Consider the following 18,476-nt stretch of genomic DNA (forward strand, 5'->3'; position numbering starts at 1 on the left):
CTGCCAAGCATAAAACATCCCTTTGTCCAACTATCAAGATTTTATTCCTTCCAGCTCACAAGAGGTGATGACCTTTAATTCCTACCAAAAGGAATCCCTAAATTATATCCAAAGCACATATTTATTAGCATACTGATTATTTTTTGGATAAAGACCCAGCTGAAATACGTCAACATTTTAGTTCATTCTTTAAATTTAGGGCAATAAGGCAATTTAACAGGCTATATGTGCATTTTTTTTTATATCAGACCCCTGTGAATTTAAATCTACTTTGACCCCTGAGCAGTGGTAATAAGGAGGTAAATTCTTATAAAGACAAAATTGTTGCATGTTATGCTTTTCTGGAGCAATGGAGATTTTAATAAACTTTGTGTAAAGCGTAATACACAGTAGATCAGAAAGCATTTGCATTAAGATGGAAACCTTGTATGTCTAAAATAATTCCTTTATTGTACATTTTGTCAGCATTTTTGTCTACTAGATTAACCAATAAGTTCAGCTAGATCAGATATTTTTACAGCTTTAGTGAGACACTTTTTTATAATGTAGGGCATTAATTCATAAAGTTTATTTGAATTCTATAAATCAATGTTTTCTGCCCAACAGCAAAGATGAACTGCTGACGAGCATTCTATATTTAGACAAATTGTAGTTTCTAGGCAAGAGCTGTCAGTCTGGTAAAGAATCTGGTTATTTGAAATTGTTATGGTTAACTGTTTTATGAATTGCAACATAAAACTGATTAAAACCTTTTTGAGTTTTAGTGACTTAAACTAAGTTTTCGTCCTGAAGAAGAAAACAGGCTAAATCAGAGATGGCTGTCAAAAAAAACACTGGCTCAAAGGAAGGATGGAGGGAAGGAAACACGGGATTAAGAACGAGAAAGAAAACAGGACTGAAGATGTAGACGTGGTAAGGAAAAAAGTGGATGTACAAAAACGTTCCCTTACGCCTATAAACCTGGATATCACTGGAATGACATTAAGCATTTCCCAGATTAAGTTGGAACCCAGTAGGTACGCACTAAAGATGTGATGAACCCACACAGAAAAAAATAAATCCATCTCCAAATTTTATTTAGCATATTTAAGAGCATCATTTTAGGCTTCATCTTAATTCATACAGACAGTTTCCACAAAAGAAAAAAAAAAAAAAACCCTGAAAAGCTTAAACACTTTGGCTGCCTTTCCCAGATGGAAATCCTCTATAAACGACGTTAAGATTAGTTTTTATTCACTGAATCGGAGCATTACATGTCTCTTACATTCGCTTTACAAACCCAGCCAAAGAGGGAACAATGGAAGGAGTGAGTAATGGCTTGTGCATTTATTTAAATGCATCCTCAACAGAATGACTAAACACCATAAAAGAAATAAATGTGCAATAATCTCATCTCGGTTTGTGTGTGGAAAGGATCTGGAACCATTAAAAAAAAAAAAACAGCAGGAACACAGTTCACCACAGGCAATCGACCTCTTGCTTTCCTTCTTCACATCATCCATCCATCCTTTTTTTTTTTTCCCCTTCTCAAAGTCTCCAGGGCGAGTGGAACTCGGCGGCAGGAAGAGGGGTGCAATGTGTTGATTCAAAGTTTCGCATGTACTTCCGAGCCTTGGAGAGAGAGACGATGGAGGAGGAATGGAGAATTACATGTGTGGGAGGCCGACGTACAAACAAAAAAAAAAAAAAAAGGAGTTCAGAGCCTTGATTATATTAGGTTCATTCTATCTGGCTCAGTGCCTTACAAATCTCTCCCATCTCTTAAGGGCTTTACGCAGGAGGTGAATGGAGCCTAAATTAGAAGGCATCACCGGGGGAGAAAAAGCATAGCATTAGCTGTAATGGATGGCACTCCTCTTGTTTGATGTTAAATGACTTCAATAAGCTGGAGCGTGCTGAAATATATTACACCAGTCAACCTGAGAGCACAGGTGAGCCTGTTACTATGGCGACCGGAACTGTGTTCCTTAGCAGTAATGATGTCTGAGGAGCTGAGTGTGTTTTATTTCTAAGGAGGCGGGAGGTAAGAAAACCAAGAATAAAAAAAGGGTGGTGGGGGTTTATTTGAGGTAAAAAAAAAAAAAAAAATCCTTCTAGGAGAGATTTGATAAAGGCAACAAGTGGCTGCCACAGAGATTCTAAGCAAAGATGAAAACAGATTTCCTCACCAAGAAAAGAGCGAGCTGACGCCTTCCCTCTGGTGCCATGTCTTCACCTGGTGACATTGAGAGCATCAGCACACGGTGAAAACATTTGTTTGCTTTAATCCTGCGTGGAGCTGATTGCCTCTAGTGATCGTGGAGCCTTACCAACACTCCATGGAAACGGGACGTCTCTGTCCGTCTGGTAGGACTGCAGCACAGATACGCACCAGTCGTCGTCCACTTCGTAGGCGCTATACACAGATGCTGCAGAGAAACAACAGGATTATCTGGTTAAAGGCTGCCTGCACACTTCCCAGGTTAACTTTACACTTACTCTCTGTGGAAATTAGGATTCTGACACATTTATGCACACATTCCCTGACTCAGCCTTTTTTATAGGAGCTTTCAGTCGGGTAGAGGCATCTGATATGGCTCAATAAATTTTGTCTGGTTTTTCAAGAAACATTTCTAAAGCTTGAAGGCTTTAAATGTGGAAGGTAGGGAGAAATGATTCATGGATGAAAAGAACGGAACAAGGAAAGAAGAAAATCAAGAAAGGAGGATAGAAAATAAGTACCAAAATGAAGGTAGCTTGGAAGGAGACAAAATGAATGGAGTTGACACATCAAGAATAAAGAACAGGTTGACATGGGATAAAAATTTTCAATTTTGTTTTTCCAGATATCAGGAAATGAACACCAAAAACAATATTCTATATTTTTCCATGTTTTGCAGGAAAGCCAAAAATGTCTGTGTTGATAAGATGCTGGACATGCGAGATAAGAATATTTACCTCCAATGTTAGCAATATTAGTTAACCATTTCATTGGTTTCTCAGCAAACTTAAGTTAGGCCCACTTTCATATCCAGGTTAAGTTTAAAAACACAAACATTAAGCTTATTAATCTAACTAAAAATTTAAAATCATTATATAGATCTGTTGCTCAAAGAGTTTTCCTGTCAGAGCAAATAAAGGGATACCGTGGTCATCAAAGCATACTGGGGATGACAGGGGCTAAATCCTTCTGGAAAACTAAATCATGACATTCTTATCAGCAGTGTTCTAATAGGGTAGATAGATGCTCCTGATTTGGACTTGAAAAAAACCCAACGGTTCGACAGCATATGACCTGGCTCCTTCAATCAGAAAGGCAATGGACTACATTTGACTCCCACAAACGTGGAATTTAACCCTTTTCAAATGAAATGAAAATCTAACTAGTTTTTTCGATCCAATCTGATACCTGTGATGAGCATATCAGCCGACATCCAATCTAATTCAACAGTTAAATAAATGAACGATATATCTTTCCATTAGAAGGAAGGCTTTATCCTTGACATAAACATTGTTACATAAAGCTAACAAATCAATTGAATATTATTTATTAAATAAGTAGCAAAGAGAAAGAAATAACTGTCCATGTAAAGTGCACTGGATTGGATCTCTGATATCCGATATCAAATCCCCAATATCCAATCCAGCTATCAGACATTAGTTTTTATTCATCTCTAAATTTAAATTTCATCTGAAAGAGGAGCACAGAGACAAAGTCCAGTTCCTTTTCTCCTTATTCCAGGGAATATAAATATGTTATTGTCTCTGGGTCAGGAAATAAATTTCTTTAGTTGCAGCCCTGGTCCTGAATGTGCCAGGACCACATCAGGTTTGATCTGCACTCTACCCCAAACTCTAGAAAGTAATCTAACAATCTTTCCAAGCTCAAACCGTAATCCTATTTTTTCCTTTCACTCAACCTTCCATATTTATGATTGAATCCAGCACTGTTAAAAAAGCCTGCTTCTTTAAGCAATGATTTTACAGAGTTTATCCTCCTTGTAAAGGCTGTCACTGGCTTTTTGCCGTCAAGTCGGGATCTTTCTCATGAATTAAAAGACCATTAAATAACATTTTCTAGAAAGAAAAAATAGTTTTTGGTCATTTGTCATAGAAATGTTCATAGTGTTTACGAACAGTTAATGGTCTGGAGCAGTTCGCTGACACTCTGTGAAGGGGTCAAGTAGCAGGTTTGATCCCCACAGACTGCCACTCTGGGTCTCTGAGCAAGACCCTTAACCCCACACTGCTTCCCGTGTGTCGGACAATTGTAGCTCACTGCTCCCCAAGGCAATGAGTTAAATGCAGAGGTACATTTCTCCAGTATGAGATCAATAATGTTTAATTATATTAAATGTATATTATAACAGTTATTTAAAACTAACAGATAAATGCTTGAAATATATCCACCTTTGTTTAATGAATCCACAAGTTTCATGTTTTTAAGTTTAATCAAATATGCATAATTTTAATAACTTGATAAGTCCAGCTTCTTTAAAGCACAGCACCTATTTTTCTTCAAAGGAATTTTACTATCTGGCTTCTAAAAACAGACCCAGATGGAAACAATCATTTTAGAGTGAAAAAAACGTAACCAGATTTTAAGAACTTTACTTTCTTTCTTCCTTCCACACAAACTCCTCCCCTTACCTTCTTCGAAGGGAGTGGACGCTCCAAGCCACTGTCTGACAACTCTGACTCCTTCATCTGTCATTATCTTGGGGTATCTGTCCATAAGGATTCAATGAGTCAGTCACTTATTGGGTCTGAAAACGCAAAGTGTCCCAGACTGTGACGATACAGAGGCTGGATGTTAGAGAGAAAGAGAACCAACCTGAACTGAAGCAGTCTGAGCAAAAGGTCATTCCCTCTGTTGGACATGATGTCCTCTGGACCCCTGTAAGATATCTACAGTTAAAGTACGTCCACTTCCGTTCATATAGCTTAAGGAAGGAAGAATCTCAAAGATTTGGCAAGAAAAATATTCACCTTTATGGGGCAAAATGTTCAGCTAATTTTTTAACCATTGACATAAATTAACCTGTCTGAGATTTCTCTGCCTTTATAATTCATTGTGAGAATTATTTTATTATGGACCTATTTCTAAAAAAAACTATCATCATCATCAAACTGTTGATACCAGAATGTCATTTAATCTGTTAAAGTAACTTTGATCAAGCTAATCATCATCCAACTTGATCATAATGACAATCCTGACTATAAAAAACAAATCAAATCACTTTATATTAAAAAAACATACTTCAGAGTAATTTATCTGGATTTTCTGAGACAGACCAAAACAAACCAGAACAAATCTGTGAAGTGGAAAGTTATCTAATAGTTATTTGAAAGTTTTTTTACACATAAAAATCTAAAATCAGGGACATGATTTGCATGCTAAAGTGCATAAGATTTAGCTAAAACGACTGGATATAGGCCTAAATAGAGAAGCTGTGTTTGTCATTTAATATCAATGTAATCATATAATCAGCCACTTCTCAGACTTGTGCTGCTTTGTGTTGGTCTATCGTTATAAAATGCTTTATAATAATAAAGTTATGTTAGTGTTTGTAATGTGACAAACTTCAAGATTCTTTTGCGAAGCTGCATAATTTAATTACTTTTTTTACAAATGAGGGGAGAAAGTCTTTTAAATGTTTTTAAGGCCTCATATTTGACGTAAACTGAACAGATAAAAACTTTTTCTAGCAGGGGCTATGTTCAATTTAATTGGAAGGAATTCATGCCATCCAGCAAGTTTTTTTAAGAGGAAAAAAAAAAGAGGAGTTTCTTTAAAACTTATATTCCGTTTGTCACTCACAGAAAGACAGAGGTTAAATATTTACTAATAAAAAGAAAAAAAAGTTTTAAACTCTACATTGTTAAAGCAGACATTTACACTGTCGTGAAAAAAAGCAAACAATTTATATTAAACAGTTCGAAACATACGTGGTGGTGATGATTTCGTCTCTAGTCCTCCTGACCAGCAGGACTGGTCCCTGATACCTGCAAAAGGTGAAGGAGACGTTTAAAGCGTCTCGCTGAGTCACTCTTTAACCTTTCATGATCATTTTCTCCACAATCAGACTGTTCAACTAACTTGAGAAGCTGCTCTGCATTGTTGAGGTTCATGTATTGCCTCACTGTGTGCTGCACCAAAGGTCCTGAAGAAAAAGAGCAATGCTAATGTAAGGAGCAGTAGATATATATATTTTACTAAAGAAGTGTGTAATCTTAAACAGGGTGCACTCACTCCAGCTCTCAGGCATCACTTTAAGTGCTAGGGGTAGAAGATCATCAAAAGAGGCATCCAGCACAACTGACTGGAGCTCTGGGTATGACATTACAGCCCAGCTGGCTAAAAAAGAAAGAAAAAGTAATTATACCTACATTTTAAAGCTCAAAGTAAAGATTATAGATTACTTGTGTATTTTATGTACCTGTAAATCCTCCTATGGACCAAGCATAAATCACAATATCACTCAGTTGAAAACCGAGCTTATGCACTGCAAACTGTATGACCACATCCATGGCGTTGGCCTCATTCTGGGGAAAAGGGACTCCCTGGCAGGAAGAAAATACCAAAGGGAAATTTCAAAGTATTAATAAAATATCACTAATCACTGCAACTTTCAGTTCCTAAAACATTAAATCCATTGAAACAGTCATAACCTCCCCAGCTATTTTATACCACAGTGGGAAAGTTTGGGCTTTTTGTGCAACGCCAGCAAACAGAAACTGGTCTTTCCACATGCCGTTCTTTTCCACTGCAAGGCTTGTTTGGACCAGATGATGCATGGCGAGGACAGTAAGGGGGTGATTCATCTTTAACAACAGCAGAGGACAGAGTAACCCCACTTACCGTGCTGCCTCCAAATCCAGGGTGGTTCCAGCCCAGAACAGAGTAACCACCTGTAGAGATCAACATGGGGGACGGTATGTTTAATATTGGAATTGGGTTGCCTTGCAAAACTATTCATGCACCTTGAACTTTTTCACTCTGTCACTTTAAACAAACAAACTAAGAAGTATTTTATAGCAATCTTCTGTAACAGCCGACTCGACTCTGATCGTATACTTGACAAAGTCCAAGTTTTCTGAAATCTCAAGCTATTTCTTTTCAGTATTGACTTTTAATTAAATTTCCATCAACTCTGAAAAGTTGCCCCTATCCCTATTGAAGACAAAAATCCCGCAGCATCATTCTGCCATTACCATATTTCAAAACTTTTGCAGCGAGTTCTCACAATGACTTTCTCTTGGCTATTTTTCCTTGAAGGTAAAGATGTGTGGAGTGGATTGATAATCATCCTATTGACAGCCTCTCCCACCTGAGCCGTCAATCTCAGCAGCTCCTCCAGAGTTGCTATTTTTCTAAGTAATCATCCCCTTCCAGGCTGTCACTACAGATTGTAGGCCATGGGTCTTGAATTATTAGTTAACTCCATTTACTAATATTTACTGGATTTTATTAAGGGGATTTAAAATAAATGGGGTGAAATGCAAATTAATGCCACTTCTCAAGTTTTACTTTGGAAGGTCGAAAATCAAGAGAAGATGTTTCTTATGTTTCACTATTAAGCACTACTTACTGAGCTACAATTAAATTTGTGGTTAGAAGGTGACAAAATGTGAAAAACGTTCAATGGGTTTGAATATTTTTCAAGGCGCTGTACAACAAAGCACCTGACCTGCCGTTAAGTAGAACATTTCTCACCCTCCAGAGGTGTGTTCATGCAGCCCACCTCATAAAAGCCGGCATTCCCCTCACAGCAGATGACCTGTGGCACATTTCAGCAACCATCAGTTATATGAAAGGGATTTTGTTGGACTCAGGACTGCGGCTAGGGGACAAACACAAATCATTTTCGACATTTACCAGCGTCTGGCCAGTCCTGCCACCATCTTTCCTTCGATCCACAAACATGGTGTCAATCTCGTTCCCATCACAGGCCACCAGCTTGTTCCTTTGACCATCATACTGTTGCAGAGAAAATGAATAAGAGGTGGACAGTATGATACATTTACTATCTATGCAAGCTGGGGGTTTTCTTGCTTTACCTCCTCTATTAATTTAGCCTGGCCTTGCTGCAACATGGGCCTCATTGCTTTCTGCAGTAAACCCACAGAGCCGGGGTATAACATCCGCCTCCCGAATGTGTGAGCAATAAGAAAACTGCAAAAGACCACCAGAAATAAATCATGCTGTGTCAAAACTATAGTTAAGAAGAGATTTTGTATTTGTGGAAATGTTAAAATTTCACCCAGCACTCATACATTAGTATACATACCCAATGACATGGCATGGTAAAGTGCGTACAGAGTTGATTAAACTGTCTGCTGTCCCCCTCAGTCTGGGCTCTGGCTTCAGCAGAGAAACACCACCTTTGGACTGTTTCCTTTAATGGGGAAATAAAGTATGTGCACATTAGTATAAATACAAAAGCATATAAATGTAGCAGCTAACAACCACATTCAAACCCTTTCTACTATTCCTAATTTTTGTCACTTTATACAACTGTGTATTTTAATAGAATATTGTCTTTCTTACCATTTAAACACTCCTGTTAATGACCCTATCAACATATTGTCCCACCTGAGCAGCAGATATAATCAGCTCCTCCAGAGTTGCATGTTGAATGATTTTCTTATTTATCTCCCCTAGCTCAGCAGGTTAGTCCAGGCATCCCAAACCTCGGTCCTCGAGGCCCGCTGTCCTGCAGGGTTTAAAGGTTTCCTTGCTCCAGCACAGCTGATTTTAATTAAAAGCTGATTAACAGGCTTTTGGTCTACTGCAATCATTATAATGAGCTGTGCTGAAGCAGGGAAACCTCTAAAACCTGCAGGACAGCGGGCCTCGAGGACCGAGGTTGGGGATGCCTGGGTTAGTCTAGCTAACTGGCTATGTTTTGACTAGTCTGTAGTTATGTGGCCTTTGTGATGCCCTTTTGTAAGGGATATTATTTGTCATATTTTCCCAAAAAATATCGAAAAAACATATTTTCTATAGCAATTTGCACTCCTTTGTGTAGGGATATTAAGACTTATCAACGGTTCCGTTTTGTTTTTTGTGACAAAATGCGGGAAAAAAGGCAATAAAAACTGCCATATTTATAGTAAATATTTAGTCAGCATTACTCTACCTCAGCTGAATCCATCTCTATGTTAGAAACGGATCCTAATTGAAGTGGAAATGCACTGAATAAACAGCCATTTCAAAAGGACACCAGTAACTTACGGACTGCTGACTTCTGTCCAGCTGAAATCTGAAGGCCAGTGTGAGAAGTCAAAGTCATAACACCTCAGCTTTTTCTAGAAAAAACACAAACCAAAGACTCATTGACATTTTTTTTTAATCATAACTAGATAACAATAAACCAAGAATGTGATTTATTCCTTCAATTCTAAACATTGTACCTTAAGCCCAATCAGTAAAATTTTACCTTGTTTGCTTGTGTGTGATTCTTCTTAGTTTCTTCCAGAACTGAGATAAACTGAACATAATCAGAGTTTTTCCATCGTCCCCATCCTTAGGGAAAAGCAACAGGGAAAAAAAAAGATAAGTCTATGTTTCTATGAAACAAAACTTTTGTTGCTAAACCTAAAGGGTCTTTTTTAGAATGCTTTATAGGCAGAAACCTAGCTTAACAGTCTCAGTGGTAATGAAATCTTATTGGCGAGCTGAATCCCTATCTATATCTAAAGATGAATGGAGCGAATTAGTTACTGCCTTGCAGGAGGTTAAAAGAAAAACTCAATAGTCTCACCTCGAAGACATGCAACGCCCAGAAGACATACGAGCACGGTTCCCACGTACTGACTCACCGGAACCAACTTACTGCTGCAGATGTAGCCTGAAAGCCAAAAACAAAACACACAGGGACAAGAGGCTAAATATCAGGCAGCAATAAAAAGAACAATCTGACAATCCACCTTTAGCCATGTGCATAAATCAATTTCAGTAGCTCGATAGTACATTAAGGAGTGGCACATAACCTTGAGTAATTAATTTCTACCGATGCTCAGCCTTGCTGGATGAGCCGGTTGATAATGTTTGGATTAATTCTGCTTGTAGGACATCAGCCATGTACAAGGACATGTCCATTAATAATTTTTTAGAGAACTGTATTCATAAAGAATTCAGATTCAGACAGCTATTTGACTGTCTGGCATTTCCAAACACTTCCCAGATTTTAATGCTTTCACTTCTGCAGCCAACAAGAATTACCTAAAGAGAGGAAGAAAAGAGCTTTTGCCTCAAACTCTTAAAGGAGCCATTACCAAGAGCAAAGAACACAGATAGCAGGTGGCTATTTTAAAGATCATAAAACAGACATGCAGCTGAGCTCATTAATGTTTCATTTGTAAAAATTACTTCACATTAACACATGATTTTATCATTTTGTATTCACAAGCAAAAATCCATTTGTGGACTTTCTGAAGAATTGTCCAATAAATCCAACTTTGACTTTAACCAACAGTTTTTTTTCTTTTTTCAATCAATGTTAAACCTCTGAATATCATGAAGTTTGGTGAAAAACAGAAAGATTCTTGGTGGATATCAGGATTTCTTTGGTCGATTGATCCGGGATATGAATTGCATGTTATGTTTCTGTGTGCTACTCTGCTAAATTAAACAGCAGTTTTGTTTTCTTTATTGCAGCAATCTAGCAATCAGCCATGAAGATCTTCTATGAAACTAAAGTACATCATGAGCAAAGAACTGCTCTGACCTCTATTTTCCAAAATTAGGAAAGTTTGTCTGCAACAAAGGTTATTGTAACGTCTTTAGGTGGCTGGAAATCATTGCTACCTCACCTACATATTATTTATCAATTCTCTCAGTGTATTATTTTGTTTTTGAAACCTAATTTAAAACATCAATGGAGTTTTTGTTGCGATATTACTAATAACTACTGTGCTGGTATTTTAATGATCAGACAAATGTGTGCATTGATTTTTATTATTATGTATTTTTTATTCTTTAGTTTGCCTTCAGCACATATATGTACCGTACATTTAAGCCCATGTTCCTCTAGTCGTAAATGCGTTTCTTTTATAATGTTATAAAGAGGCATTGGTTGTATTCCTGCATAGGCTTGGGTTCCCTTAAAGCATTTTTCTTTTTGATAATTTTGTTTAAATGAAAAACAAAATAGAAATAAAACTTCTTTCTAAACATTCATCCAGTTATTAATATTTTTTGACCAACAGGAGGCTATTGTTCCATAGACATTTATATTTTGACTTTCTATACAAAAACAACCTGCTTCTTATTCACATAACTCATTGGTTCGTCTTAAAATTATGTTCAGGCGCTTCCAATGACAGTTAAAAATGACATAAACTTAATATATTGGTTGAAATCTGAATATATCATAACGCATAAAAAGCAACCACTGAGCTCTTCAAACAACAAGGGAGCTCAATATCACATGTAAACTGTGTCATAAAACAAACTCACACAATGATTTTATATCAATGAAATACAGACAAAATCTAAAAGAAAAACAGCAGCTGCCAAGGGGTTTATTTTAATGTTTAAGCAGCTAATTCTCACTTCATATACGTATTATGACGATGTAATGTTTAAAAGATAGACCCTTAATATTTTCAGTCAGCTGTAATTCATCAATCCTACCTTTTTTGTACAGATAACAGAGGAGGAGAGGAGAGCTGTAGTAGGACAGGGACCATAGTGCTGAGGCCTGGAGGAAAATCATTTACACTTTAATCAAAGAGCTTCAGCATTTCAACAAGACAAATAAGAAAATGTTGTACTGACCCAGCCAAGGATACTGTCAGAGTGTTTTTCCAGACCCCTGGGTTGGTAGTTCCACCCCTGTGAGAAGTAAAAACAGGCTAAATAAGCTAGCGTTAGCTTAATTGGTAGAGATTTATCTCAAAGGGAGGAAGAGGGTTAAAAAAACAACTAAAACAAAACATTATTTATCCCTAAAACAGGGTTTTACGATCTATTAAATTCAAACAATGATATAATTTTCTCTTCGAATTATTGCAGTTTTTTTCTTCTCCAAAGTGTTGTTACCATGTTAGCAAGCTACAGTACGCGGAGCTGGAGCAATAAAAAAATATTAAAAGCAATGAAATCATTATTTACAGCTAGATTAGATATTATAATGGTGCTGAAATAGAAAATAAATTAAAACGGATAAATAATTGCACATATCCCCCTCCTTGCTCGTCCACCCATCACCTACTGTCATTCTAAGCTAAGCAGAGCAATGACAGCAATAACAACCGCCCACCGCAGCCATTAAAGAGGAAAACTAAACATTTCGACCTCAGTAGCTCTAAAACGAAGTAAAACTCATTGTCTCCTACCCTTCTGGCCAGTCTGCCCTCAGGTCGAGACGGTTCCGGAGACCGGTGAATACGTTGAAGACGAGGCCCAAATACACAGCGGTACAACATCCAAGCCGCCATTCTTGCGCCTCGGTGGCTACGGCAGCCTGCACTGACCAAAACTCTGAAAAATCAAAATGAAATAAAAGAATGAGACTTGTTTTGCGTCAAAAATATAAAATCAGCACGTCAGTACCCCATTTGAAAATAAATACAAAAAAATGAAGACAATACAAAACAGAAAAAATATATTTTTTTGTATTTTTTTCTAAATAACATAATTTTATAACTTTCAATAGACAGTTTACTTCCTGACCTACTGTACCTGTCCATACATTCACATCTAACTAACCAGGGGCGTCAGCTGACACAATACTATACAAAGAAAAGCACAATACGGCACAAAGAAAAACATTTTGAGGGGCAATTATTTATTTTTTAAAAGCATGGGCACAGATAATTAATGAAAGCATGCGACTGAATATTTTATAGCACTTAGACTTAGACTTAGAGACCTAGACAGATTTTATTTGGCAAGGCAAGGCAAGGCAATTTTATTTGTATAGCACAATTCAGTACAAAGACAATGCAAAGTGATTTACATGATTAAAATAGGAAATAAATAGGACAATAAAACAGAATCAAAGCAAGTAGGAAAAACTAAAAAAATGAAATGAAATAAAAAATGCAGAAACAAAAAATAATTGTCATTTCATTTACATAAGTGTAAAACAAAAAGAAATTTCGTTTGGAAAAGCTCACTGGACAATTTCATCTTTTTTAAAAGTGCAGCCTTGAAAGATAGTTAAATTGTACAATCAGATTGTTATTTTCTGCGTCATTAAATATCTACCTGAACCAAACTGAATTGAATTGGCTCACTTGTGAACTTAACTGTATATTTCTAATCCACTACTGATGAAGGCACAATTTATCTTCATTAAATATCTGTCAGCAAACATGAAATTGAAAACTTAAAACTTGAAATGTGCAACTGTAAAAGGAAAAAAAAAAAACATACCTCTACATGCATATATGTCTGTGTGTATAATTTCTATTTGGGCCCATCCTATGATGGTGTGATGGTGATTATCCTATGAGGTGTGTATATATCATGGCCAGAAATATGGGAGAGCTGCATGTAAATTTTTTAACAGTAAACGGTATCGTCTCGGCCAGTGGCGGTTGGTGGAGTTTTCTCCAGGGGAAGCTATAAATTCAAAATAGACGTATACCAAAAACCAATCAAACATCTATTAAGTTATCACACCAGTATATTTATATGAATGCCAACAACAAAAAACATTATAAAAACAAAACATAATTTCATGAACAGCTTTACATTTTGTACATAAATCCTGCCCTTCTGAGGCTTTGTGAAGATAAATCTGTGTTTTGCATGATCCAACATGATGTCAGAAAGCTAAAAAAATAATAATGTACCAGTTTAATAATGGAGAATCTTTTAGTCAGCTTATATTTGATTAATATATAAAATCCATTTATTTTCTGACAATGTCTTTATTTATGAGCAACTATGCAAATTAACAAACATCTAGAAAAAGTTCTTCTTTGCCTTTTCTACAAAGTGCTTTAAATCAGTCCTACCTGTCTTTATCCATGCTGGGATAAATGAGCTGTGAGAGCGGAGTTGTGAATGCGGAAAATTAATTAATTAAAAAATCAGTGCTCCTGGCATACCCAGGCACCGCAGATCCAGATCGTGCCTCTGCCGACGCCGAAGTAACATACATTCACTGATATTGAAAATATATCACATAAATCTTTCAAAATATAATTTGATGTTTTGAATATTTCACAGTTTTTTGTTGTTTTTTTTTCTAATTGCCTACTCACAAAGGGTTTTATTTTAATGTGTTAACGGCTAATTCTCACTTCATATATTATGATGATGATGTTTAGAAAATATTTCAATATTTTCGGTCAGCTGGAATTCATCAATCCTTCATTTTTATTGTACAGATAGCAGAGCAGATGAGAGCTGTAGGTCAGGGACCATAGTGCTGAGGCCTGGAGGAAAATCATTTACGTTTTAATTTCCTACCTGTTATATTTTTGGACCCTCTGCCCGTTAAATCACATCCAGGAGCCTCAGAGTCTCTGACACCAGCCATCTCTCCGTTCTTGGCACTACGTTTGTTGACAAATACTCACTGTGCTTACGTTAGAATATATTGTCACGTTCTCTCCGTCCAAACACTGTAACTCATATTATAAATAACTCTCACTTAAAATGGAACAATTTATTCAAAAACTATTGTCGGTTACAGACGCCCCCATTCTTTTTCCTCCTTTTGGCTTCCCCCTGTAAACTGACAGGAATGTTAAAACTATAGAGCTGCTGCAGGAATATGTAACTGTAAAAATACTGCTGGAACAGTCTACCTACAGAACATGCAACAATATTTTATCTCTGAATTAAATAAAACATTGCTTGTTCACCAAAGGTGTTGAATTGTACCACAATAATCCTTAATCTGACTGTTTTAATCCATAATATGAAGCATCCTTGGATTTCCCAAAATGAATCTATGAAGAATAAAAATACTAGCTAGCAAAATAAAATTATTATCAAATAAAATTTTGATAATAAAAGTTTATTTGACATCACACACACACAGACACCCACAAATACACCCCTTTTCATTCTGTGAAGACTTTGCAGCATTTCAGAGATTTCCATCTGTGAAACTCCCAAAGATCACGGACAACCCCACTGTAGCTGATCTGTTCCGGGACAGTGATGAATCTGCATTCAGACAGATGGTGGATCCGATTATCCACTGGTGCTGTCAGGACCACCTGGACATTAACCTGCCAAAGACTGTAGAGATTGTGGTGGACTTCCAGACAACCTGCACAATGCTTCCCCTCACAATCTAATTAACAATTTCTGGTGTGGATCACTTCTGGTTCCTCTAAACCACCCTTTCTCTCTACCTAATCTGGTTCTCATAAACAGACAATATTTAGAAGAAGAATCAACAGAGACTAAACTCCTGCAGCAAATCAAGTAAGAGCTTCTCGTCATATTACACTATCATTATTCGTCTGGTCTGTGTTTTTCCATCACTTTGTGGTGTGGTTCATTTACGAAGCCCAAACACATCTTACACAAAAATATTTTGACTTTGAACTTCAGGTAGGAGCTACAGTGCACTATTCACAAAAGTAAGTTGCCACACAGACTTTTATTTTATTTTTTTCCCCCGGCTGTCAATCTCTTAAATATCCAACAGTTAAAGTACCCATTTGCACCAATCCTACTGTTTTGAAAAGTGAAACCAACGTCAAATTTCTCATTGTTCGCACCAACTTGACGATAATAAAATCTTTTGACTATGATGAAATAGACATTTCAACTCAAACTGTTACAGCCCAGATCTATGGATAAACATTGCTTTGAAATTAGAGACATGGAGGCTTTATTATATGAAATAAATATATAAATTGATAGCTTTCATGTTGGAATCATAAATAAAAGTCTCACATGTTCAATCTGCAAAAGAAGAATTGACACTTTTACAGTGTGTAGTACTATTGACTTGCTGTAAGAAGGTTCTGGGTTTGATTCCGGGCCCGGGGTCTTTCTGCATGGAGTTTGCATGTTCTTACTGTGCATGTGTGGGTTCTCTCCAGGTACTCCGGCTTCTACAGTCCAAAAACATGACTGTTAGGTTAATTGGCATCTCTAAATTGTCCTTAGGTGTGAGTGTGTACATGGTTGTGTGTCTCTGTGATGCCCTGCAGCGATATGTTGCAGGGCAACACAGCTACATAATATATAATGTGGTTTAAGGACAAAGACTGTTAAATAAAGAATGTTTTTTACCTTTGCAAGTGAAACAAGGGTCTGCTTTTGTATTTTATTTTACAATAGCAGCATTTCTGGCATTTTTGGTCAGGCTCCTTGCCCTAGCCATGCAGGTAGAAAACACTTTCTATGCAGATATTGAAACAATTTTATCTTGGTAGAACCTCACAGTAAAATTAGAAAAACCCTCAGCGCCTAATTAGTAAACAATCTTATTAGTTGTTTAATGGGTCGCCAGGGGTTACATCACTTTCTAAACGACAGCGTGTACCTTCGCACAGCCATTGAAGAGGAGAGGACATTCCACAGGCCATAATTTACAACCTGATCATCTATGTAAAGGAGATATGCTGCACTGCTTGAGGCAAATGGTGGTCACACCAGATACTGACAGGTTTTCTGATTTCCTAGCTCCCCCACCACCAAAAAAAAAACAAAACCAAACCAACCTGTACTTTTCAGAGTGGCCTTTTATTGTGGACAGTCTAAAGCACACCTATGCACTGATCCAGATATCTAATTAGCATCTTGATATGGCACACCTGTGAGGTGGGATGGATTATCTCAGGAGAAGTGCTCACTATCACATATTTAAACTGGTTTGTGAACAATATGCAAGGGAAATGGTAATATTGTGTATGTGGTAAAAGTTTAAGATCTTTGAGTTTATCTCATTAAAAAAATGGGAGGAAAACCAAAAGTGTTGGATGTATATTTTTGTCGATTGTAGATCAACGAAAATTTTTGAAATTTTAAAATCTCTTCATAATTCTCTGCCAACACAGTAGACGAAAGCAGCAATAATTACCTCTTTTATGCCATCCAAATTAAAAATGAATAACAAAGTGTTTAACTATTCAAGCACAGTAAAGTAAAGAACAGGAGATCTAATTAAGTTATGCCAGCATTCTTTTTGGAGCAATACAGCATTTCAAATCTGCCTTGTTTGATTCAGTAAGAGGCTCACATAGATTCATCTTACTTGCAGCCATATTAAATAAATCATCACAGAGATGCATGTTACACACTGCAATGCCTTTGTAATAAATTACATGAATAATATTTCGATTTTACAGTGTAAGATTAACAGCCACCCATTCTGGAAATGTCTGTGGGTTTCCGTAATGTCTAAAGAGCGGTAGCTTGCAAGAAAAACCCGAATAGCATTTCTATAAAGCTCAAAAGTTTTCTTTAAGTCCCCAACTCTGACGTTGAGTAGTTCCTCCTGTTTATAAAAGGCCTTTTGCGGCAGCTGTGAAGAGAGAGGATGTGACAGCTGGATGGGGATGAAATGTGGGTAGGTGATCAGCCCTGACACTGCTCGTATCTGAAAACAGAGAACAAAGACAAACTCACTCAAAAAAAGAAAATAGGAAAAAAAAACTCCAGTTCTCCAAACTCTTTCATTTCCCCCCCTTTTTAACACAAACACAAGCAGCCCACGCAACAACAACACAGAGGCAAAGGAGTGCGGCCTGTCATTGCATGGCGTGATATTATGCCGTAGTGTCAGAGTGATGTGCAGACCAGTGTGATTGGTAAGTGTGAGGCCAGTGTGACGAGTGGCACATAAACAGCTCCACTCACAGGTGATGCTAGACATTTTTCCTTACCGTTCCAATTCCTTATAGATGTCATTGTCTCCTCTTGGCTTCAAATCCTGGCACAAAGAAGAAAAGAGAAAGGAGTGAGATGAGAACAAAGAAACATCTTTAAACTAAATGTATGTCCCTCCAGTGTGTAATGAGATTGATTTCTTAGAGCAACTAATGTAAGGGGGCTGCTGAAAGGTGACGGGTTAATGTGAAAAAGGCCTGGTAGATTGGAGGACTCCAAGTGTGAAGGAAGACATATCTGCCGACAGCTTAGGGAGGGAGAATCAGGGGACTTTAAATGTGATACTCCTCACATTCTCAGGTGCATCTCTATAAGTGAAATATCAACAAAAGGTCAGTTTATTTCACCAGTTTCAGTAATATTACAATTTATTATATCACGTATTTCATATAGAGGGAATGGAGTGACAAAGCCTTTATTTTTTTAATCTAAATTATGCAGCTTAGAGCTAATTTATACCCCAAAAATGACCTTTTGAGGATATTCACATAAAACAAACAAATACAAAAAAATAATAATAATAATTTTTCTTTTTTTTGGTCCCAAATATTTCTGCTATCTTATCTCCCCCAAGCACACATTGCCACTATCCACTAAGATGTTATGACATAAAGGTACTAGTTAAAGAGGTTTATGGTCTCACAGAGTGATGCACACAGGTGTATTATTATTATTATTA

At 37.0% G+C, this 18,476-nt stretch overlaps 2 protein-coding genes across 2 annotated transcripts in view; both read right to left on the reverse strand.

The window, feature by feature from the left end:
- Nucleotides 1-1,059: 1,059 nt before the first annotated feature.
- Nucleotides 1,060-12,456, reverse strand: abhd16a (abhydrolase domain containing 16A). Its single transcript, XM_015370703.1, has 20 exons — nucleotides 12,325-12,456; nucleotides 11,765-11,821; nucleotides 11,621-11,687; nucleotides 9,747-9,833; nucleotides 9,423-9,508; nucleotides 9,218-9,291; nucleotides 8,271-8,378; nucleotides 8,041-8,155; nucleotides 7,859-7,960; nucleotides 7,697-7,760; nucleotides 6,842-6,891; nucleotides 6,420-6,543; nucleotides 6,233-6,337; nucleotides 6,080-6,143; nucleotides 5,929-5,985; nucleotides 4,814-4,876; nucleotides 4,630-4,706; nucleotides 2,310-2,408; nucleotides 2,169-2,215; nucleotides 1,060-1,611 (listed from the first exon to the last, which is right to left on the reverse strand). The coding sequence occupies exons 1-20, from the start codon at nucleotides 12,424-12,426 to the stop codon at nucleotides 1,528-1,530; spliced, it is 1,632 nt and encodes a 543-aa protein (XP_015226189.1). The 5' UTR covers nucleotides 12,427-12,456; the 3' UTR covers nucleotides 1,060-1,527.
- A 4,293-nt stretch (nucleotides 12,457-16,749) lies between these two features.
- The window catches only part of LOC107082189, a 32,888-nt gene continuing 31,161 nt past the window's right edge, over nucleotides 16,750-18,476 (reverse strand). Inside the window, exons 10-11 of the mRNA XM_015370728.1 lie at nucleotides 17,794-17,840; nucleotides 16,750-17,507 (exon numbers count right to left, since the gene is read on the reverse strand). Coding sequence (XP_015226214.1) covers nucleotides 17,486-17,507; nucleotides 17,794-17,840 — 69 coding nt within the window. The 3' untranslated portion in view covers nucleotides 16,750-17,485. The remainder of the gene's footprint in view (nucleotides 17,508-17,793; nucleotides 17,841-18,476) is intronic.

The sequence above is a fragment of the Cyprinodon variegatus genome, unplaced genomic scaffold, assembly GCF_000732505.1.
Source record: "Cyprinodon variegatus isolate N-32 unplaced genomic scaffold, C_variegatus-1.0 Scaffold48, whole genome shotgun sequence".
In the NCBI taxonomy this organism is placed as follows: domain Eukaryota; kingdom Metazoa; phylum Chordata; class Actinopteri; order Cyprinodontiformes; family Cyprinodontidae; genus Cyprinodon; species Cyprinodon variegatus.